We start from the raw sequence: 22,999 nt of genomic DNA, 5'->3' as shown, positions 1-22,999 counted from the left end.
ATGCGGTTGGTGAGGTGAGAAAAAAATTGTGATGATTTTGGCTTGGCAATAAGAGCCGGCACCTTGTCCTCGACCCCCTCTCCCTCAACGGCTTTGAGTGGTTGATAAAAAGTTGATAACTCAACAAAATCCACTGTGCCCGTTAATAATTCTTGTATAAAAGCCACACGTTTTCCCCTGTGGTCTTCAGTCGCTTTCAGCATGCAGGGGCTTGTCCTGGCCCTGGCGCTCGCCCTCGTGGGTAAGTCGAAGCTTCATCAGCACCGCTGAGCCGTGGTGGCCACTGCGGTCCCCAGCAAACTGCAGCTCCTCGGGGCCTTCGGGGATGCTTGCAGCTTCACTTGCTGAAGCCCTTTGATGACTATTAGATTTCTGTGTCTAAGCTTAGCAGCAGGGGAAAGCAGAGCAAGCAGAGCTGGTGAGTGGGGCTGGTGCCGGCTGGGTGTCCCAGGGCTGTGGGGTGCACCCCGGGAGCCCGTGACGGGTTGTTTGCCAACCAGTAGCACATGGAGTAAATGAATAATGAATGTAAAGTGCCCACGGCGATGGGGGGTTTCTCACGGATCCTTCTCTTTCCTCCCACACAGGGGGCCAGAAGCAGGACCTCGGTAAGTGCGATCCCACCCCCGCGCTGCCTTCCCCGGCAGCCGTGCCTCGTCCAACTCTTGCACCGATTTTTCAGCGGTAGCAGCCTGACCCTTTGCTGGGATGGTTCCTGTGAGTAACATCACAACAGGTACAGTGAGGAGGTGTTTCTGTTGGTTTTTTTTCAATAGAGCCAGTTTTTCACACCGGCAAGACCTACCTCTATGGCTACGAGAGCTCCATCCTGCACGGGCTGCCCGGCAGAGGCCTGGCAATGGCGGGGGTGAGGCTCACCTGCAAGCTGGAGATCAGCCATCTGTCTCGCAGCGACCACCTTCTGCAGGTAAATCACCGCGGGCGTGGGAACCCACCACCCACCTGCCAGCATCACATGGCCACAGACATTCCGCTCATACTTCCAGGTTGGTAAAATAAATGACGAAGAGACACAAAGCTCACACGAAAGCTTAGGGCCCTCCCTGGTGCTGAGATGCCCCCGTACGCCCAACGTCAGGCCAAGCATCATTGTCCAGGCAGTGGTGACCTCCCCAGAGTGGGCAGAGGTGCGGGCATGGGCACTGAGCTCTGCAGCCCGTACCCCCGCGCCGTGCCGCTGGGGTATCTGCGGCTGTAGCCAAACCGCTTTGGGCCACGAGCAGTGACCTAGAGACAGCGCCGCAGGCTTCCTTGCAGCCCACTCCTCTGCGGGACGGAGCCAGAGCTGCTCCAGCGCTGCTGCCATCAGTGCCTGAGCACCCTGGACTAAAGCAGCTTTAAAGAAATGGCCCTGCGACAGTTTTACTACGGCAACACTCAGCTGGAGTATGAAAATGAGAATTCAAGCATGAAATATCCATGTATATCAACCTGATCCATAGCCTGAGAAAAGCTCAGCGCTGGAATTCAGATATCACATGAGAAATTCCCGCCTGTCTCCACTATCTCCTTTTGCTTTTCTTCATATAGGCATTAATTCAAATGTGCAGAATTCTAATGGTAATGCTTGTGCTTGGCATAATGATATCAGATCTGGAAGTGCTATTATTCATCAAAAAAGATTAAACTAAACAGTTTAAAATACTGGCATGGAATGAAAGACCACAAAAAAAGGGACCTAGAAGACACCACATGGAGAGAAAGCTGTAAGAGGGGACTCAGCATTCGTCCTAGGAGTTCACTCGATCTGTAATCCTGTGTGTGTATTACTGAAACAGCGGGAAGGAATACCTACTATCAAACTTTACACACTGCTGCAATTGCAGGCTCTGTGTAACCTTGCTAGAGTTGCTACAACTTTAGCAATTGCAGACAATGGTTTTGAGTAGGATTTAATTTGAGCAAACATGACAAGACGAAAGCCACCCTCGCAGCATTGATTATAAACACCTAAAATGAAACAGAGCACCAAGGCCACAGCATTTCCCTCTACGCAGGAACATGTACTTTCATGTGCAGGGGTGGGAGGTGTGCGTGTATGTGTATGCAACTAGACACACACGTGCATGCAGGCACGCACTTCCCACTAGGTAGCAGTCAAGGACTTGTGTGCAAGCTTTACAGCTTGATAAGCTCAAAACGATGACAGCTGCTTCCAGAGAACGAGATGTCAGCTCCTGCTGCGCGATCTCCCATGTGAGGTCCCACAGCCACGGTCATCTCTGCTTCCCCATCAGCTGTGGCAAGGCTTTGGTGCTCTGGGATTTGCTGAACCTGGAGCAGCAGCCAGAACAGTCCCCAAGTGTTTAGGCAGGCAGCTTGAGAAGTGGCTTGGCTGCCCTGCAGACTGCAGGGAGTGCTCACTGGTCATCTGGGGCAAATGGGCATGTATCCTTTCTGCACAGATTGCTGGCAGCCGGCGTTTCGCTCATCCAGCAACCTTCACCAAATTTACTGAAGTTTTGAATGTTGATTGTGTGATCTTATTTTTCTGGCAGAAATCCTTCACGGAAATTGCATTTTCAAGGATGTTTCTTAGGCTCAGCACACGAGTCCAAGGAGGAGCATGTTTCCTGCAGTGTTGGACAAGTGGCTTGTGTCCCACCATGGACTGGAAGAGCCCATTTTCCCTGTTATTGCAATGAATGGGATGAATGTTTTTCCTGGTTTCGTTCACAGATTCGATCACCAAAGCTGGAGGAATACAATGGCTTCTGGCCCACGGACCCCTTCAGTCCATCTTCAAGGCTCACAGAGACCATCACTGCATGTTTCAGCCAAGCTTTTAAGTTTGAATACACTGGGGGAAGGGTTGGAAGTATTTTCGCCCCTGAGGACTGTCCCATCCTATGCACTAACCTAGTGAGAGGGATTCTGAACATGCTGCAGATGACCATCAAAAAGTCACAAAATGTGTATGAAATACAGGAGGTTTGTTTTTTCCATTCTGGTTTTACTTTTATTCTCATTTTACTGTTATATAGTAACTTGTCTGTACGGACACTTCCCAGGCAATATGCTTTGACCTATTTGTTGCTGTTTCAAGTGGAAAGTTCATTGTGTTTAATCAATACTCACAGGCTGGGATTGAAGGCGTCTGCCAAACCCGATACATTATCCAGGATGACAGCAAGAATAACCGTGCCACCATTTCCAAAAGCAAGGACCTGGCGGACTGCCAGGAGAGAGCGGTGAAGAACATGGGAATGGCGTACATCCGCCCCTGCCCCACCTGCCCCCAGGTACGAGCAGCACAGAGCCAGGCTGCCACGCTCAGGCGTAAGCCACTGCCAAACACTCACGCATCGCACAGATGCTGGTAGGGAGTTTGGCTCATCTGTGCTCAGTTAACTACTGCCTGTTCGTACTTGTGAGCAGGTCTCTTTGCACTTCTAGAAAGTCAGAAACATTAAGGGCATGGTGACATTCACTTACAAGATGAAGAAGGATGACAGCGGGGCCTTAATGACATCCGCTACGTCCAAGCAGGTGTACCAGATCTCGCCCTTCAATGAACCCAATGGGGCAGCACTCGTGGAGGCAAGGTAGGCACCCTGTGTGTCCTTAGTGCCCAGCCAGGTCCCGTGTCCTGCCATTTGGGGGTTTTGCTGGGCCACCTGAAACATTTGTCCAGCCTCTTGGAGACTTTGGCAAACTCTGATGAAAGCCCTCGCCAGTCCTGTGACATTTCCAGGTAATCCTGAGCAGTGCATAAACTGAGAAGTGCATGACCTGTTTGTGGCTGATGCAATGGTCCTGCTGGGCACCCTTCAGTCTGCTCCAGCCACTGCATGTGTCCTCCACGCACAACATGCGATCGAAGGCTACTGATGCATTTCTTTCTCTCCCTTGAAGACAAGAACTGTCTTTGGTCGACATTAAAAGGACTCCCATCAGTGCACCAAAAACTCAGCTGCAAAACCAGGGGAGTCTTCGTTACCATTTCTCAGGAGAGCTACTCCAGATGCCAATTCCTCTAATAAGGATTAAAAATCCAGATTTTCAGGTATTAGAGCCTTACTTGTCATACTCTTTCATTATTTATAAGGTTAACAGGTCATCACATAATTATTTTAGGCATGGATCCTTCCAACTGTCTGTTTTTTCCCATAGTTAAGAGAAACACTGCGGCAATTCGTGCAGAGTAATGAGGAAGGAACCACTAAAGAAGCTTCAGCCAAGTTCTTACAAATGGTCCAGCTTTTTCGTATAGTGACCCTTGATCAAATTGAGTTTTTGTGGGTGCAGTTTGGCAGCGACCTTCCCTACAGGTAACTGCATTGCCCTCAGCCAGGATTTCCAAACAGAGGCACACTGGGCAACTGGGATAACAACCCGTCCCCCCTGGCAGGCACTGGTTCCTGAGTGCCATCTGTGCTGCTGGAGCTGCTGACACATTCAGGTTCCTGAAGGAAAAAATTCACGATGCGAAGCTGAACATCTGGGAAGCAGCTGTGACTCTCCCTCTCGCCTTCCATTTCGTTACACCCAACAAGCAAACCCTACAAGATGCCTCAGTGAGTACAGATCGCTCTTCCTTCTGTCTCCCTCTCATTCCTTTGAAAGATGAATTCACAGGATTATAAGTGAAAGACGCAAAATATTCTCTTGTAAATTTGTAAAATGCAAGGTATTAACAAAAATAGGGAATGCTTTAGAAAATGTTTCCAAACAGTTGTTGCCAAAAATTTTTAATGGCTTTGATATTTGAAGTTAAAACCCACAAATCCTAAGAAAACTGCTACTAATTTCTTTTTGCCAAAATATTTTTTTAAAAGATAGACAAACTCAAGGAAATAATATCATGTAACCAAAATTTAAAGTGCATACAGTATAACTGGGGTGAGTCCATTTACTTATATTGTAGTTGAACGACTAGCTTTTGATTTAACTTCTGAAAATATTTAGGAAAAATCCAAAGCAATTTTGTCTATTTATTTCTCAAATGTAGTTTTCACTAAATACCAGCTGTAATTACTAGAAGCATTAAAGGCTGCTACTTCTTTCCTCTGCAGGCTTTTCTGACCTGTCCCCAAATCCAGAAAGTATCAATGCATCGAGTAATTGTTTACCTGGCATATGGTAGCATGGTAAATAAATACTGTGCTCAGACTCCACTTTGTCCAACTGAACTTCTTCAGGTAGGTGACTCTCATTTCTTCCTCATAAGGGGTGAAGAAATTTTTAAAATGCTTCTAATTTAGCCCTCATAATGCCGGCAGTTAAGTAACTTGCTGTTTGCATGCCTCACTCTTAGCTGTGGTTGCCTACAAAATTGCAAAGACAGAATGAAACACTGAGCTGATGCCTTTCAAAAACGTGGTCTTGACAGTTCAGAATTTCAAATGTAAGTGGTAGAAGACTGTGGGGATAATGGGTTCTGTAAACAACTTGGCACTGAGTGTAGGTATGACAAATTTAGGATTAAAGAAAAACAATGATGATTCTACTTTTATGTTAGGTAGAGTGTACTTAAAAAATCATTTAAAAGGCACTAAAGTGTGAATATAAGCAAAGCTCTAGCTGTGTCTTAGGTTAAGGCTTCCAAAGAGGCCCTGCTACGTAATTGCCTGTCACTGTCAGGAACATTCAGGACGTTGTACTCAGGACCACAGCACTGAGCTGGCCTGCTGGTGTTTGACACGTGTTTAAGTCTTCCAAAAAAGCGTGAAACAAAGCCAAGCCACCAGCAGGGTAATTTGTCTTCTCAGAACAGCAGAACTGTTTAATTAAACCTGCAATCACCATAGGAAGTGAAAAATACGCAAGCGTAACCCCGCAGCTGCGCAGAGGCCGGGGGCTGCGGGCTGGCAGGGTTGGTGGAGCTGCCCCAGGGAATGACTGAACCTGGCGCCAGCTCTTCCACTTGCAACAGACTCTCTGGTACAGGCGCCCGCCTAGGATTATCTCCTACACTCAGGCTCAGGCACATTTTAAAATCAATTATAGCACTGCGTAAGGAGAAAACCAAGTTTGCTTGCGTGTTCCACATTTGCAATCCTGATAATGATGGTGAGGTTTTTCCTGGGAGGAAAATCTGAACGGCTTTACTCAGGGCTCTGCAGCAGTAGCTGTTTTGCTTGCTACAGTAGTGCACATTTCTATGCATTATTACAAGATCTTTACCTGATAAGGTTAACACAGTCTGCTCTGTTTTCAGCCACTCCATGACCTTGCTACTGAAGCCACCAGCAAAGGTGATGCTAAAGATATGGCTTTGGCCCTGAAAGCCATCGGCAATGCAGGAGAGCCGGCCAGCATCAAACCCATCCTGAAGTTTTTGCCAACTTTTTCCTCGGCTGCAGCTGCATTACCAAACAGGATTCATGTTGATGCTGTGTTGGCTTTGAGGAAAATTGCCAGAAAAGACCTTGCAAAAGTAGGAGAAATTACTGTTTAAACAAGTGTCTTGGACGGGGGTATGATTTGAGTTGGCTTAGTGACTGAGGAATAACAAAGCCATCAGGTAATGTTAGCAATTCTGGGCAGATTTCTCAGTTACTGGTCTTCCTCTTGCCCACACTGCAAACTCCTGACATCACCCCATCATTGCTGATATCTTGGGAAAGATGTTGCTTTCGTCGCAGCAACACTGCGCCCATTACTAATGGCTGTTCCTTCCAGCCCTGTTCACTGTGGGCCCACCAATATCTTCATTTTCAGTGACAGGTCGCACGCTCAAGTCTCTGTTCAGGGTTTTGTTCTCCATTCACTGCAGATCACATGTGCACTGTTTATGAACCACTTCGCACTAAGAAGTTACAAGGTGCTCACAGGTTGTATCTTCCTTCTCTAGGTAAGGGAGATCTCACTCCAGGTCTTTATGGACAACACACTTGCTCCTAACGTCCGGATGGTGGCTTGTATTGTCCTCTTCGAAACTAAGCCTGCTCTTCCAACTGTCACAGCTATGGCCAGCTCGCTGCTGACGGAGCCCAGCCTACAAGTAGCCAGCTTCACGTATTCACACATGAAGGCTTTGGCAGCAGGCAGGATCCCACAGCTCTATAATCTGTACGTAGAGGAAGACGTACATTTTTAGTAGCAAATGGTGATTTTTTTCTTGCAGTTTTCTAAGAATTTGGTCACAGTTGACTATCTTCATATCATTTTAACTCTTTATTACTCAGATCTTCTGCTTGCAACATTGCCATTAAACTACTCAGCCCCAGGCTTGACAGGATGAGCTACCGTTACAGCAAGGTCATTCATGTCGGCGATTATTCCTGTGAGTACCAGCTGTCCTGTTCACTGCGTCACCTTACGCAGCCAAATGCCTCTGTCATGTTCCGTGATTTTCACCCAAAATCCAGTCATGGGCTGTGAGTTTAGTGCACTCTTGAAACAGAAAAAGCACAAGAGCGTCCTAACATGCAAAATCCCCTGAGGGTGCTCCACTGCTCTCTGGGTATCTGCTGGGGAAAGCAGTGCCTGCACATGGATTTAGGCCCGCTTCTTCAGTTACTGTGGTTGTGTTGACTCTGCCCTAGGACACAGTTCTCCACTTGAGGTTGAAAACTTGAGGACCTGTGGGACTGAATGTTGGCAGAACCCCATGTGATCTACTACAGCATGTACCTGAGGTGGCTCACATGCATCGGACACCTCGGAGACCCTAACCAAAATCTCTGCTGCTTTTTATTCCTGTGATAGCTGAATATCAAGCTGGTGCCATTTGGAGGGTCTATCTAATGAACAGTCCCAGCAGCGTGTTTCCCTCTGATATAATCACAAAAGTAAGAGGATATTATGCAAATACTGCCATGGATATTATCGAGGTAAGTGTTTCATTAAAACAGCCAGCTAGATGCAAGCCAGCTACAAATAGTATTACTTGTTAAGATGTTTGGACTGTGATGTAGTGTTTAACTCCGTCTCTGGCTGTGAGGGTGGATGTGGAAGAGAAAATTTAGATAATGATTATGATTTTACTTCGGCTTCTTCTTTTATTTGGACTTCTTGACACATACATTCATCAATGAACACATTCAATATAGGCATGAAAATCTAGGTGAGCAGAGGAAAGCTTACACAGCAGCTCATTCATCTGCCTGCCTAAAGTCACATGGCATCAGGGTACTTTGCATAAGTACAGGGAAATAGCATCTGAAATTAAATTTCAGCCAGCAATTCAGCCGGGGCAGCATGAAGCTCCATGTAACAGCATGCAGGCATTTACTCAGCTTCTTGGGCAAGCTTTGTAGCCTGGGCTGAGCTCTGCGCTCCCCTAAAATTATCCCTGCTGAGTAATTCAAAGCTGGCTCAGCATGTCCTCAGCATCTGCATCCATGGCCTGCAGTCATCTGCCAGGTAGACACAGCCTTATAAGTGCAATGCCTTGGTGAAATGTGTATTTAGAGTGGCCTCAGTGAGCGTAACACCAGGTACAAAGGTTTTCCTGGCCTCTCTTGTACTCAGGCTGCGACACCTGACTCTTTTTCCTACAGGTGGCTCTCCGGTCACAAAGCCTGACCAAGCTTATCAGGAAGCAGAATATACCCTTTGCTGAGTACGACACATACAAGACACTGAAGGAACTCGGTAAAACGGTATGTCCCGACGCACTCTGCCGATCGGTTCGCAATACACAGCTCCTGCCAGCGCCAGGGTTGCATCACCCACCCACCCACCGAGCTGTCCCTTTGAGGTTTCAGTGAGCAAGGAGTCAGTCGTCCTGTTCGGTCACAGAGAGATGTCCTTACATGATACTTACGCTGCCAACGGGTGCCACCTTTTCACTCGACATGTGTCAGCCCTTAATAGACAGTACAAAAGCTGATGGTGATGCTGGCAGCCAAAGTTCACGTGTTTTAAGGTGTATGTTAAAACACAGTAAGTAGTTGCTCTTCTCTTTTAAAATGATTCTTAAATAAGATTTTTGTCCATAAGTCCTTGGGTGTAACCCACTACTTACAGCAGCAGAAATTACCATGTCCTTACCTCACTCTCACCCTTACATGGGGAAACTCCCACTGAAGCCAGTTATGCAACATAAGAAAGGCCACATTGGTTCACACTTCTAAGACATACATCAGTTTTTGGCCAAGTAACCATGGTTAGCATCTTTCAGGTGGGATCTACTCTCTGCTAATATATTACTGTAATTGAAGTAACATTATCTGCTGCTTTTCTTTCTCCCCATCTCTCCCTAACACTGCAGCTTCTGGGATGGAAAGAACTGCCTCCCGAAGACCCCCTGGTGTCTGCCTATATCAAAGTATTGGGCCAAGAGATTGCCTTTGCTGACATTGATAAAGATGCCATTCAGCAGACCATGAGGGTACTGACAAGGCTGTTGTCCTTTTTGTCTGCAATCCTGAATAATTTCCCTTCCCCATCTGCTCTCACCTACTTACCTAACCTATTTCTCTGCTTTCAGAGTCTAACTGGATCATCAGACTGGCAGCCAGTGGTGAAAAAAGTGGTGGCAGGCGTCCAGCAAGGCATTTCAGGCCAATGGACCCTGCCGGTGATGGTGGGCGAGCTGCAGCACATCATCCCCACGGCGGTCGGCCTGCCGCTGCAGCTGAGTCTGTGCGGCACCGTGCTGGCTGGGGCTGCGGCCGACGGTGAGCTGGGGATGCCAGACTGAGCAGTCTCCCCACACTAGTTGCAGGTCCAGTCCCTCTGCTGAAATTAAATTCCTCTATAATTTCGAAAAATACTCTTGTAATGTGGAAACCTTAGTGTTCAGCTACCTCCAAAGGGTTTGAGAAGTAATTAGCGTATTTCTCTCGGGACATATTTGTATTACTCTGGTTTAGAGTAGCAATCTTTAAATAGTCACGTAAAGTATTTCAGAATGTAAAAGCACTGCCCATGTGTTAACTACTATGCTTATTGAAAACATTGTATCGCCAGCATTTATTGTTTTGCTGTTTGTATAATTCCTGTCTGTCTTTTGCAGTGGATATACAGATATCACCGCCACTATCTGACAATTTTAGACCTTCACAGTTGTTGGAAACCAACATGGATATTTGTGCCGACATCAAGCCAAAGTAAAAATGGCATATATTTTCACATACACACACCAGCATTTATATTTATATTTGAAATAGATTTGTGATCACATGTTGTTATACAGGGGTCTTACTTGTCCTGGATTTGGGGTGGCTGCGCTAGTCCAGAGCTGTGAAGTTGCAAGAAAGCAGCGTAGTCACCTGATGCTTTACGACCCTGCAAACGTAGCAGTGTGCACTGAATCCCACACACGGGATGCTGTGCTGTTCTGCCATGGCTAAAAATGCTCGCATTTGTTACCTGCTCAGTGGCTAAAGATGCTAAGCTGTGAAGACGTATTTGCTTACATATGAACAGGTTTTTACAAGTTCAACACAGAATCGCATCACCACCTGGCACAAGCTGGCAGCACTCCAGGGGGAAAAGGGAAATGTTTCTGGATCCACAAAACCAGAAGCAAAAGCAACAGTAGTAATAATGATAATAATAATAGTGATAACAATGATAAACTAGGCACAATCTAGAAGATTCCATCATTGGCTTGTCCTCAAGCAATCTATCAGTGACAAAGCAGTGAGATGGTCCATGTTAGCTTCGATTATCAGATAAATCCCTTCACCTCTTCCAGCGGCATTTCAGCTTTTTTTCCCCACTCTTTCAGGGCATATTTTCATATGATTGCGATGATGGGGATTAACACACAGTACTTCCAGAGTGGTCTTGAATTTCACGCAGAGTTCAGTGCCAACACTACAATGAAATTTGATGCCAGGATAAATATGAAAGAGAAAAATTTGAAGATTGAAACCCCTCCCTGCCGTCAGGAGGTTGAGCTCACTGCTGTGAGGTACGGAAGACCTTGTGGCATTTTGCTTGTTATGTGTCACTAATCGTAAGCTCCCTGTTGTAAAATCATGAACTTACAGCTCCTTGTTAGGCTCTGCAGTACCTTGGCAGCCACAGAAAACTTTACATTGTCTTTTTTGCACCAGCAAAGACAGATAAGCAAAATCAGAAGATGTTACATGTATGCCATTTATCACCTCCACAGGAGTGAAGTTTATGCAATTTCAAGGAACATGGAAGAAGCAGATTCCGAAAAGAAATCCCAGCTTCTCCCCAAAGAAGTACCAAGCATCTCCGACCAGCCACTTCAGACATCAGAAAGATCTTCAAGACCTGGCAGCTGGAAGGTAATGAGGCCTTCCACCATGTGTATTGCAGACACATAGAGAACAGACAGCTCCTCAGAGGGGCTGAGCATCCCCAACACAGCAGCTGGCCAGTCAGATCACAGACACAGAAACTGAGATTCAGCAGGTGCCTGACATATCCCAAACCAAGCTTAACGTAAGTCCCAGCGGGTTTGAGACATGATCATTCACAGTCTGTTCACTCTCATCATCTCATGCAGGTAGGGTTGCTTTGACAGTATGTCTTCCTATGCCTTCACAGTCATGGGGAGGGTGTGTGAAATTCATACCCTTTGTACAATATCCCTCTTTTTCCGAGCCAGAGCAATGTTGAAAAGATGGCTCTTGGGCAGGACATACTTTTTTTTCCCCAAATCCTGAGGTAATCCCTACAGTGGATTGCAGCAGCCCATTCTCTTATGTGCTTTTCAACTTCTGAGGCTGTCGTGGGAAGGACAGATTGACTTGAAGCAGGAGGCCCAATAGCCCAAAACTGATGCAGAGAAATAGCCCCTCCAAAGAGCCCTGCAGGTTCTTACTGGGAAGTGTGTTTGTGAAACACTGCCTGGAGAGGCTGGGTAGGAGAGCTGTCCTCTTCCACAGAGCACTTTGGAGGAAACCCCACTGTTTCCAGTGCTGGGACGTCTAATTTTAAGTAGTGCTTCCTTACTTCGGCAGGACTGTCATCATTCTCTTCATTAGTAGGAGGAAAGATTTTAAGAGCGGTGGCAATTTTTTTGTGGAAAATATCTTTATTTGCCATATTTCTGTTTAATGCAGCAAAGCAATACTCCTAGTGTGATATCCAAAGGATACCAGCAAGGTTCAGAAGAGGCACATCACCACAGTGTAGGAGGAAGATTTTACGCACGCATCTTCTGTAGTAAATTTGAGAGTTTGGGATGTTCTGCTTGTCTCAGCCTAAAGTCACGAAATTCTCCTTTCTTAAGTAATACCTATCTGCACAAATTCGTCGGAGAACTTGAAGCCAAGATAGTTTTGAAGCCAGGTACAGTCATGACAACAAGCTTTTCGGTCAATCTCTGTGAATGCTGCTCAAGCAGCACAACCTTGGAACGTAAGTATCTCGCCTTCAGTTCATACAGATGCTGATATTGACACAATGCAGCTGGAGATTCAGGCAGGATCCAAAGCAGCTTCCAAAATCATTGGTGTAGCAAGCTCAAGGTCTAAAGAAGAGGACGAGACATCTCTGTATGAGGACATTCAAGCTAAACTGAAGAAGATTCTAGGCATTGAAAATGTGTTCAAGGTAAGAGACTTTGAGCATTGAAGAGGGAAATATATGTTACAGAACAAGCTACAAATTCATAATGCTTTGAACTGTTTTTGGAGGTCGCAAATAAAACACGGCACCATAAGAAACGGGTTCGCAGAAAAGATAAGACTGCAGTTACAGACCTCTGGGCAGCGCCCAGTGCAACCCCCGTCTCCAGTTCGTCTTCTTCTACTGCTTCCTCTGCTGGTGGTAGAGAGCCTGGGAATGAACACAAAGAAGATGAAAGAAGGCACTCTGGGAAGAAGCATGGCGGCAGCAGGAGCAGCAGTGGCAGGAGAAGCAGCAGCAGCGATGTCAGCTCTGCTAGCAGTAAAATCTGCAGCAGCAGCAGCGAAGACCACTCTGGAGACAGGCACTGCAGTGACTATTCCAACCAACAGGTAATTCACCCAGGCTGGACCTTTTTATATATCCTTGTAGTGAACGTTTTTGTACATCAGGAAATTGTGTCCATAGAACATAGACCAAAGAAAGCGAAAAGAGACTGCGGAGGGTGTCTGTTTGCTGCCGGATGCACAAGGTAACCACTCAGAAGAGCTTTTTCCCCTTCTTAGCCTCTCTGGTTCTCTGAAGTTCAGAAGTTTCACTTTTCAGAAGATTTCAGTTTCAAATGTTTAAAAAATTTGTTTTGCCCTTTTTCTATACTCAATACCGAACTTTTTAATGCATTTGTCAAAAGCTAGTTCTTTGCCTTCTCTTGGATCAACTTACATACTATCTATTTTCACAGGCAAAGCTACCTGTTTACCGGTTTTGGTTCAAGCCAGCACATGCACAGGTACAGTTACAGCTTATACTGTGAGCAGACCCTACAGGTGCTCTCACTAGCTTTGCCGCAGTTAGAGCCTAGTTCTCTGAGTATAAAAATATGAGAAATTAATTCTGCAACAACTTCCAATGGTAAACAACTTGCTTCAAGATGATTCTCTGTTTTTGCAGGACTCAGGAAGTGAAGTGCTGAACAGCAGCATCAGCTCCTCCTCTTCTTCAGCTAGTGATGAAGGCAACTCTAGAGCCATGTCTCAGGTGAGTGTCATAATCTACAAGAAACAAAAACATTTACTCTGGATTTTAAGTTATTGTATGTTTATAACAGAAGAGGAAAAATACGGTGATTTAGCCTAGTAGGTAATGTATAGAAAGAAAATTGTTTCCTGTTTTATAAAGGTGAGCATATTGGATAGCCATTGAATGTTTTTCAATATTCACTCAATACAGGCTACATTTTTAAATTAAACTGGAATGTATTGCTGTATATGTTGAAATTTGTGTTACTCAGTAAATAGCTCACTATAAAAACGAGAACACTTTAGAAGCTTGATCAGACACTGGGTTCAGGTATATTTTTTATTCCATAGCTCTCTGTAAAAGTTCAGGATTTGACTCTGCCACTCCTTCATTCACTAGGTCGTCACTGCCAAGTACTTCTGTTCTTGTTAGCAGGATCATATAACCCTTCGAAAGGACCCTGATTTTGCAGTAATGCTCCAACTTTGAGAGCAACCCAGGTGTTTATTCAGGAATGACTGCATGGTACATAGTTAATGGTACCTGGTCCTTAAGAACTGATGGAATCTGGAGCAGATTTCATGAAAGGAAAATCTCATACATTTCCGACAATGACCTACAATGCCTACAAAATAGTAAACTTTCCCCATTCACCCTAAGCCCTCACCAGCTCTGCCTCAGCTGACCCTTGTGCGGGTCTCTGTCACCTGGACCTGGCAACAGAGGGATGACCAGCTGCCCCACAGCTTGTTCCACCAGTGGCTCTCCCCACGCCAGGCGAGACTCCTGCCCCACAGCTCAGGGCCATCACAGCCCCCACGGACGATGCTGCCGGGCACAAGGCTCCCACTTCGAATGGGGCCCCATGCAAGTACCACACTTTGGACTGCACTGAACCCCTCTGTCAACACAGCTCGTGGTTTTAAACAGGTGGATAAACTGATTTTATCAAAAAGGCCATTAGCTAAACTACAGGTTGGTAAGAGAGCAGTGCTGAGCTGGGTAAAGTTGGTTCTTTACGCAGCAGAGCCATACTCCATACTTCCTTTTGTTACACTGTAATTACGTTGCAAAAAGATTCCCAACACTACTGTTTCACTTAGATTGGTCGCGACAGCTCTCCCTTGAAAGACTGCAGCAAAACTACATATGAACTGAACAGATCGAGCGATGATCTATGACGCTGTCCCGTACTCCACATAAAAAGACTTTTTTAATGAAACTTTTCCTTTACAAATACTTTTTATCTGTGGTTTTAATATAGTAACTTTAATGCTTTGTTTATGTCTTTGGTCTGTATTTCCTCTCTGCTGACTTAAGCCTAAATTCTTGGGAGACAGCAAGCCACCAGTACTGGCTGCAGTCCTTCGTGCCGTCCACAGGAACAAGCCGCCGACGGGGCTACAGCTTGTACTGTACGCCGATGCACAGCCCACGAGGTCAAGGATACAGGTGTTTGTTTCAAGCATCACAGGATCAAGTAAATGGAAACTCTGTGCTGACGCTTCAGTAATAAATTCCGATAAAGTATCGGTAAGTTTAAAATAATAATTATCTCAAATGTAAATGAAATACAATTATCTTACTATGTTTTATACAAAAATACATATATTCCCCTCTACTAGGGTTCTCTTAAATGGGGTAAAGATTGCCAGGACTACCAGATTGCTACTCAGATTGCAACAGGGCAATTTTCTGCTTATCCAGCTATGCAGATCAAGCTGGAGTGGCCAAAAGTACCTTCAGTAGTCCGCACAACAGCAAGATGGTGAGATTTTACTTTAGTTTTTGGAAATTCACCTGTGTCAATGCTCCAGATAATTACAGATTCAGTTCTGCAATTTCTGAGCTGAAAAAATTCCCCGTAGTCAATATGATTTTATAAAATCAGATTACGGGTGTCTGTTTTGTCTGTGTATTCATTCCCTCAAAGCACAGTGCATTTTGTCTTGTGGGAAAACTGCCTGAAACAAAGGGGATGCTGGGATTCACCTGCTCTATTGCAGACTTCTAATTTAAAGTGCTTGAATTAGGAAATTGGTCTCCTGATGCTTCCTAATCGATGGAGGCTCAGAGCAGAAGCCTAACCTTGGTTCTCTGAAGGAGTCTGTATCTTGCTGACTGTAGAGGGAGAGTAATTTCCTAGCACAGGCACCTTACCGCCAGCTTCTGAAGAAGGTGATACAAATACTTCCCGTAAGGCTTATTGCACACTAAATAGCAAATGACACTTTGCATAAGAAAACTGTAACAGCTGGATTCAGTTCACGTGTGTGTCTATCCATATATATAGAGTATCTGTCGTATTCATTCATTCCTTGTATTCATACATGCCTTTGCCCACAATAACATACAGTTCCATATCAAAGCCTAATCTTTTTTTCATAGTGCTACCAAAATACAGACAGATACGACAACTCAGTTACCTAAAAATGCATGCAACACAAGCTTTCACGTTAAAGGGATACAGGTGATTTTGTTAAAAAACGTCTACTCAAGAGGATACTTTTTTATATTAGACTGAGGTACCTGAAGTGCTGTTATCTGCCCTTATTATAGGGGATAAGATCATCCAATTGACTGTTCTGAAGCAAAGCCATAAAACTCAGCTATTTTCTGCTCTAGACTATGCCTTTTTTCAAAGGAATATTTTCTGTGTTTCTTTATCTGAGCCCCAAGCCTGTAAGGGAACCTGATCATAGAGATCCCCCTGCCAACCCATTGACAATCTTAGTGAGTGAAGGATCCTTCCTAAAAGTTACCAGTGCAAGACTGACACACTAATACCAGGTCATCTATTTTTTAGCATTTTAGTATTTTAGTTTTTATGTAATTGGTGCCTACTTTTAAAGACTGAATCTGTTTAAAACAAGTTAGCTATACTTTTCATATCACTCCGCCATACGGTCTCTTGAAGAATGTTTCACGCACTAACAGTTAAAATCTGCCTGCCCCTCCTCCCATACACAACACCACGTGTTACCAAACCCTGACACAAAACACGTCTAACACACAGTGCATATTGCTTTATGAGGGTATTTTAGTCTGAACAAATGATAACCCTTTTTTTCAAAGATGGATAATTTTAATCACTTACTTCCTTTTCCAGGTTCTACTCATTTCTTCCAGGAGCTGTGTATGTGCTTGGGTATTCCCAAAGGCAACGGCACGGTCCCTCTCACCAGGCAACCTTGGTTATGGCTCTGACATCTCCAAGAACATGCAACGTGGTCCTCAAGCTACCTGAGGTAATTATTTCCACTGTCTTTTATCCTGAAGCATTCAGTACTTATGCAGTCGAAGGTTAATAGCTTTTTTAACCCACTGGTTTTTTTTTAATTTACTAAACTATAAAGAAGTTCCCATCACGCAGTTGGTTCCATTATGAAAATATCTTACAACACATTTCTCTTTCTCATGTAGCATGCAAAAACATGAAATAAGCAACAGGTTACAAAACCACCATCATGATTGATAGCACATTAACAATAACTTATTAAATAGACCACTCCTCCACAAATATTCTGGAAGATGATAGATTTCCTTGTGTCTTGGAAAACAATAAAACCAGGCTGTAGAGAAGCATGACAGTCAAATAGTGTATTGATGGCCTCAACGTATAGGCAAGGAGAGGGTGTGCATGTCCGGTAAGCAAACTATTTGGACTGTGAGCAAACGTGACGTACAACTCCCCAGAAACATGCAAATTGGTGAATTTATAGCATTGCTATTCTATAGGTTGCAGATGTGTCAAACTGTAGAAGTAGAGCTATTTCATGCTGTAGACAGAGGACGTGATTTATTTTTAGCTCTGACCTAAATCTAGATTCTAATTTAGATTTCAGTCAGTACCGTCCTCTCTGAACATTACAGGAAAATGCTGTCTCACCTCTACGCTGTATTTTGCATTTACATTCACGTTTGTTTTCTGACTGATTTTCAGCTCACGATTTATGACAGAGCCATCAGGCTTCCCCTGCCATTCCCTTCAAGCCCAGGTACACCGATCTCAACACTACCATCCCCTGAACGGAACGTCTTTTCCCAAGCAACACTTTCAATCATTGAAAACTTGAAAGGTCAGCAATTAACTATCCACACAAGCACTGACTGACTTTGCAGATTCTGTAAATATGATTTATACTTTTGACATGACTTGAAATTATTTTTCATTTACTTAAAAAATCATTTGGATTTCAGATAGAAATAAACCCATCTGTATGAAAATCTGTGAGGCTGCAAAGATTTAAAGAAAAGGAAACATATTAGTAAGATTAAATATTCATCGCCATGCTGAGGAGTGACTCCAAAAGCATCCATTCCCAAAAGCATGCATTTCAGCTGCACTGCAGAGATTGCCTGTGAAGAAAAAAACATGACAAAATTTACGAGAGGGACATCTAAGTGACCTCAGACTTGGGGTGCTCTGTTTGATTAGTGCTGCTATGTAGAAGCTAGAACAGCTTCAAAAGTATACCCATTAATTTCACCTCCTGCACTTGATTTTGAAGGGATTATTGTTTCATTCACGCTGTATTAAGAACCAATCACATTATACTTACTCAGGGTAAATTTTAAATGGAAAAGCTTTATGTAATCCTGGGATAAGGAGTCACATTTTGCTTGAAATCAGTGGGCTAATATCACACCTGTGCATATTTCTTTGGTAAACACCAAAACCAGCCCATATTAATTAAAATTGCTGTAAAATAATTTCTAATCAGAGCTGATTCCCAACAAAATCCCATTACAGTGAAAAAGGGAGAATTTTACTACAGTGTGGCTTTTTTCCTCCCCACCTTCTAACATTTCTAATCCTGCTTATGACTCAATAAAGACTGCAGCATTTTAATGACTTTCCTCTAGTGTTAATGATATGAGAACTGTTAACAACATTTGAGAAATTCTTTTAACTGTAATGAAGTTACAAAAGCCAAAGGCCACAGAGAGTTTCATCAGCATCAGCCGTTAGCAGAATTAATGTCACACAATGATTGAATCTATCTGGGGACTGAGAGTTTTGCTTTTGTATTACTACAAATCCCATATTTCACCTGAAGGAATCACTTTGATTTTATGTGGGAATAGGTAAAACCACAAAATGGTCTTTTTTTTTTTTTAATTGCAAATCTGAAGTAGAGTAACTGTCTTACATAAAGTGTAAAAGGATTACTTTTGACTGATTTTTTGTTTTTCAGCTCATTGTTCAGTTTTCCAAAATACGATCACAACCTTCAACGGAGTGGAATTTAGCTATTCAATGCCTGTAAATTGTTACCATGTCTTGGTGCAGGACTGTAGTCCAGAACTGAAATTCCTGGTGATGATGAAAAGACTTGAAGGGTCTGCTGACCTTACAGCAATAAATGTCAGACTCGCCAGCCAGTAAGTAATTGTAAACTTAATGACCGATAGATGTCCAGCTGAATATGTCACAAATGCGAAGAGCAGACTGTTAGGGCAGATTGGAACTAGCATAATACTCATGCAAAAATTACTGATGTCAATGGAAAGATTTCTAGGAGTGTCGCTGGGATTTGGGATTTTGTCTTTCAAAAATGCTTCTGAAAAATATCTGAGGTTCACAGTAACCTGAAGTCTTTACTGCACAAAATTCTTCGTTAATTTGTTAGTATTTAACCATCTTATTTCAGTTCTTAGTAATCAGGTAGACACATAAACTATAAATCCAGAAGGGACTATTGTAATCATTTAGTCTGGCCTCCTACACCAAGCTAATAATTAGAACTAATTAGCACCCACAGTCACCTCAGCAGAGATGCTGAGAAGTGGATGTAGCTAAAAAGGGAATTACTTATCCCAGATTTGAGGCAGTCTCTTAGGTCATCCCTTAGTTGGTGCACAATGTTCTAAATCTATTTGAAACTAATTTAAGACATGCTTTGTTTCGTCTTGGAGCAATCACCTCTGCCATCACAGGTTCCTTGTTAAAAGTATAGTCTGATACTCTAAATTGTATGGCATTATGCATACCAAAATCATCGTAGAGAATATTCTTCAAAGCACATGAAGAGGCTTTCATCTGTAAGGTTTCATTACAAGTAATTATTTCTGAAAATTGTGTGCCTAACTGCGCCATATGTTAGAGGAACAGAGAGAAACGAGTATTCCCTGCACCTGTTTTGCAGCAGAACAGAAAGATGCTTGTTTTATAGACTGCATCTCTTGTGATAAAGACATTCCTTGTCGCTGTATCACTCTCGACCGTTTCATACAACTGTATGGATGTGCTTTGATGTGCTTGAGCTTCATATTTCTTCATTAGAGCAAACACCGCTCTGAAGAAAATACTACAATACACAGTCTATTCAGGCTGTAAGAGAACCGCTGCAGGGAACCCAGTCTTCCTTTGAAATGTAAAGCACCTTCAATTTACGCGAACATACTAGCAATTACATTGTTCTGCAGCAAGGGTCCCTACAGCCTGGTGTCTTCCCGCCTGACCCGCGGCCACAAGCAGACGCTCAGAGATGAGTAAAGCCAGGGAAAGGTGTGTTGTGAGCACTCCTCCTGGCACGCTTTCCCGCGCGCTCTCAATTTTCCTCCCAAAGGGCAGCTGGGGATTCATGCCAGAACGATACGAGCATCCTGCAGTGTTGGTTATACCAGGACTAGAAATTGTGAGCTGAGTAGGGCGTAGGAGAAGCATTTGTTTATACTCATTTCTTTATTTCAAGTGAGGTTGACATGTATGTTTCCAATGGACTCATCCAGTTGAAGATTAATGGTGTTCAAGCCCCAACAGATGTTCCATACACATCCAATTCTGGTAAGAGCCTCATCTTCCTATTTCTTCTAATACTTCCTGATCTTTTTGATGAAGAGGACGCGATCCTGCAAACCTCTCTCAAGATAAAGATCGCCTTAATTTGAGAAACAATTAGGTGATTTTAACATGCCTTCACGCTGGCTTTTGTAGGGGGTGGCAAGAAAGACAAGCAAAGAAAGAGACACTGATCCAGTGTGTCTTTGCACAAACCAAATAATACAGGGCTGCAGTACCTCGTGCTGAGCACAGAGTCCCACAGAACAAGTGTCTGGATGTCCCCTGGCCACAGCCACCCTTGTCACAGGGCTTTGGCTTCTTCCAGGGCAGGGAGCAGTACAGTCTTTCTCATTTCCCCCATCTCTTTCAAAATACATTAAAACCTGCGTTAAGTCTCCAGGAATTTAATGAGTGGTTCAGGTTGGACCCTAAAACAATAACTCCCTTTTAAAAGAATTCCCTTTTTGCTTTTTTGTTGCAGATGCAAGCATGCTGATCAGCAGCGAAAAGGAAGGGCTGTCACTAAAAGCCCCGGATTATGGCATAGATAAACTATATTATGATGGGCATAGACTTGAGGTATTTTTAAAAATTATTTTCAGTGGTTTTATGTTTAGAAGAAAAACAGTGAAGTACATTGTTTCTTTATTTCCACAAAGATTCAGGTTTCTTTCTGGATGACTGGAAAAACATGTGGTATTTGTGGAAAATATGATGCTGAGAAGGAAAGGGAATATCAAATGCCCAGTGGATATTTAGCTAAAGATGCAGTGAGTTTTGGTCAGTCCTGGATCATCTCAGAAGACCCCTGTGCTGGAGGTACTGAGATTCTAACATATACCAGTGTCATTCCCTTTGACTAATTAACTAGTCACTTGAATAACTTATATTAACTGTAGTACAGTCATCTTATTTTTCACTGTTTTTGTGATTAGTGGCCATAGACAAAAAAAAAATCTGTTTCTCCTGAGTTTGCTAGTTCACTGCAAGTTCTGGTTTTGTTGCATTTTTATATAAACTTCTTATGCACTACGTGGTTACCTGAAGGTTGTGTGTCCCAGATAAAATGATAAACTTAAAACTCCCTAAGATGGTTAGTATGAAAAGTAGGTAGTTTGACTGTTGACAAAAGACATTTTATGTCCTCCTTAATAGTTTCATTCTTTATTTCCATTCTGTTATTTTCAGGTTTTTAGTTTTCCAGAAAAAAAAATTAAAATCTAGCCCTGGCTACAAAACTAGAGGGCATTTGAGGTGGGAAATACCTGCTTTAATTTCCTCAGGCTGCAGATGAACCTAATCTGAAACCTTCAGCCCAGGAATGACTGTTCTTACCATCCAGGTCCTATATAAAAATAACACCACAAACGTATTGATAACCTTAGGGCGCACTGCATTCTGTGTGGAACCCAGCCCTCTGGGCACGTGGTGGCATTTTTGGAATATATTCTTACATCAAGCTCTCCTGGGGGGACTGGTCCAGGAAAGCCTGCGTCACAGAGGCTTCAGGACTAAGGCACTCAGCCATGGCAAGGCTGGTGTGACGCTAGGCCCCGTGCAGAAGCGGGTATACAGGTATCTAGGAGCCACTATTGCCCCAAAATGAAGTGCTGTTGTAGTTTTGGTAAAGCCGAATGTCAGTTGACCAAGGTTATCACAAGTATCTTTTTGTATCTGGACACCTGTGTCCTGCCTAGATCCTATCTGGCAAGTCTCTGTCCTTGGGTCTGTGCCCCACATGCCTGGTTTTCTCACAGCCTAAGCCATTGACTGCAGATCGACTCACTTCAGTCAGATTAGTTTCACGCAGGTTGTGTCACTTGGTTCATCTACGGGTCTTAGTTGTTGCTAACTCTACAAATGAAGTCCAAAAAGTTATTGATATAAATTCTGTAGGTGCTTTAAGAAAAACCCTATTTTATAGCTTGTAAGCTGCAGCGCAAATTTGTCAAAATTGAGAAGCCAGTTGCATTTGAGAAGAAGGCCTCAAAATGCTTCTCCGTGGAGCCAGTCCTACGCTGCGCGGAAGGCTGTTCGGCAACCAGGACTGTGCCCGTCTCCGTGGGCTTCCACTGCGTCCCAGCCGGTGAGCCTGCAGCGCCTGGGCACAGCACAACCCGCGCGCCCGGCCGCGAGCCTGCGGCAGGCCCCGGGGCTGGCCGAGCTGGCACGCCAGCACCGCCGCGCACACGCACCCCTCGGCGCACACGCACCCCTCGGCGCACACGCACCCCTCGGCGCACACGCACCCCTCGGCGCACACGCACCCCTCACACGGCCTCTGCCTCCTCTCTTCCCCTGCACAGACTCCGTTCTCCCAGCAGAAGGGCAGACGAGGCACGACCAGAAGCCGGAGGATGTGGTGAGCGCGGTCCCCGCTCACGCCGCGTGCTCCTGTCGACAGCAGCCGTGCCCGCCCTGACGCCCGCACCGCGGCACCCGCCCGTTCCGGAGCCAGGCTGCGGCCGGTCCGGGCGGCGCGGACGAGGCCCGGTCCGCCGCGGGAGCCCCTCCTTCTCCAGTTATTCCGAGATCCTGAGGATAATTCCGGCCACCCTTGGCCGGGTTTCATCCTTTAATAAACCATTGCTCTGTAAAAGACGTCGGCCACGACCGTTTCTCCCCGGACAAGCGGTTCCCCGCCAGCACCCGCCCGCGGTGCCCGCCAGCCGCCCACCCCCCCGGTCCTGGCCGCTCCTCGCCGCTCCTCAGGCCGCCCTCGGCGGG

General features: G+C 44.7%; 1 protein-coding gene across 1 annotated transcript; it reads left to right on the top strand.

The window, feature by feature from the left end:
- Positions 1–201: 201 nt before the first annotated feature.
- Positions 202–22,853, top strand: LOC104338873 (vitellogenin-2). The gene is made up of 35 exons (XM_075424823.1): positions 202–241; positions 588–608; positions 777–928; positions 2,701–2,952; positions 3,102–3,263; positions 3,418–3,566; positions 3,877–4,027; positions 4,135–4,292; positions 4,373–4,538; positions 5,037–5,162; positions 6,182–6,400; positions 6,818–7,035; positions 7,152–7,249; positions 7,675–7,799; positions 8,469–8,570; positions 9,182–9,301; positions 9,401–9,590; positions 9,929–10,022; positions 10,646–10,831; positions 11,036–11,177; positions 11,958–12,186; positions 12,275–12,450; positions 12,534–12,857; positions 13,208–13,255; positions 13,417–13,503; positions 14,806–15,018; positions 15,111–15,253; positions 16,595–16,733; positions 17,429–17,564; positions 18,684–18,870; positions 20,184–20,275; positions 20,754–20,851; positions 20,932–21,091; positions 22,197–22,358; positions 22,579–22,853. Exons 1-35 carry the CDS (start codon positions 202–204, stop codon positions 22,692–22,694), a joined length of 5,181 nt encoding a protein of 1,726 aa, XP_075280938.1. The 3' UTR covers positions 22,695–22,853.
- Positions 22,854–22,999: the final 146 nt, after the last annotated feature.

The sequence above is a fragment of the Opisthocomus hoazin genome, chromosome 6 (genome assembly GCF_030867145.1).
Source record: "Opisthocomus hoazin isolate bOpiHoa1 chromosome 6, bOpiHoa1.hap1, whole genome shotgun sequence".
NCBI lineage: Eukaryota > Metazoa > Chordata > Aves > Opisthocomiformes > Opisthocomidae > Opisthocomus > Opisthocomus hoazin.
The sequence above is the reverse complement of the archived record's forward strand: the minus strand, read 5'-3'. Positions and strand labels throughout refer to the sequence as shown.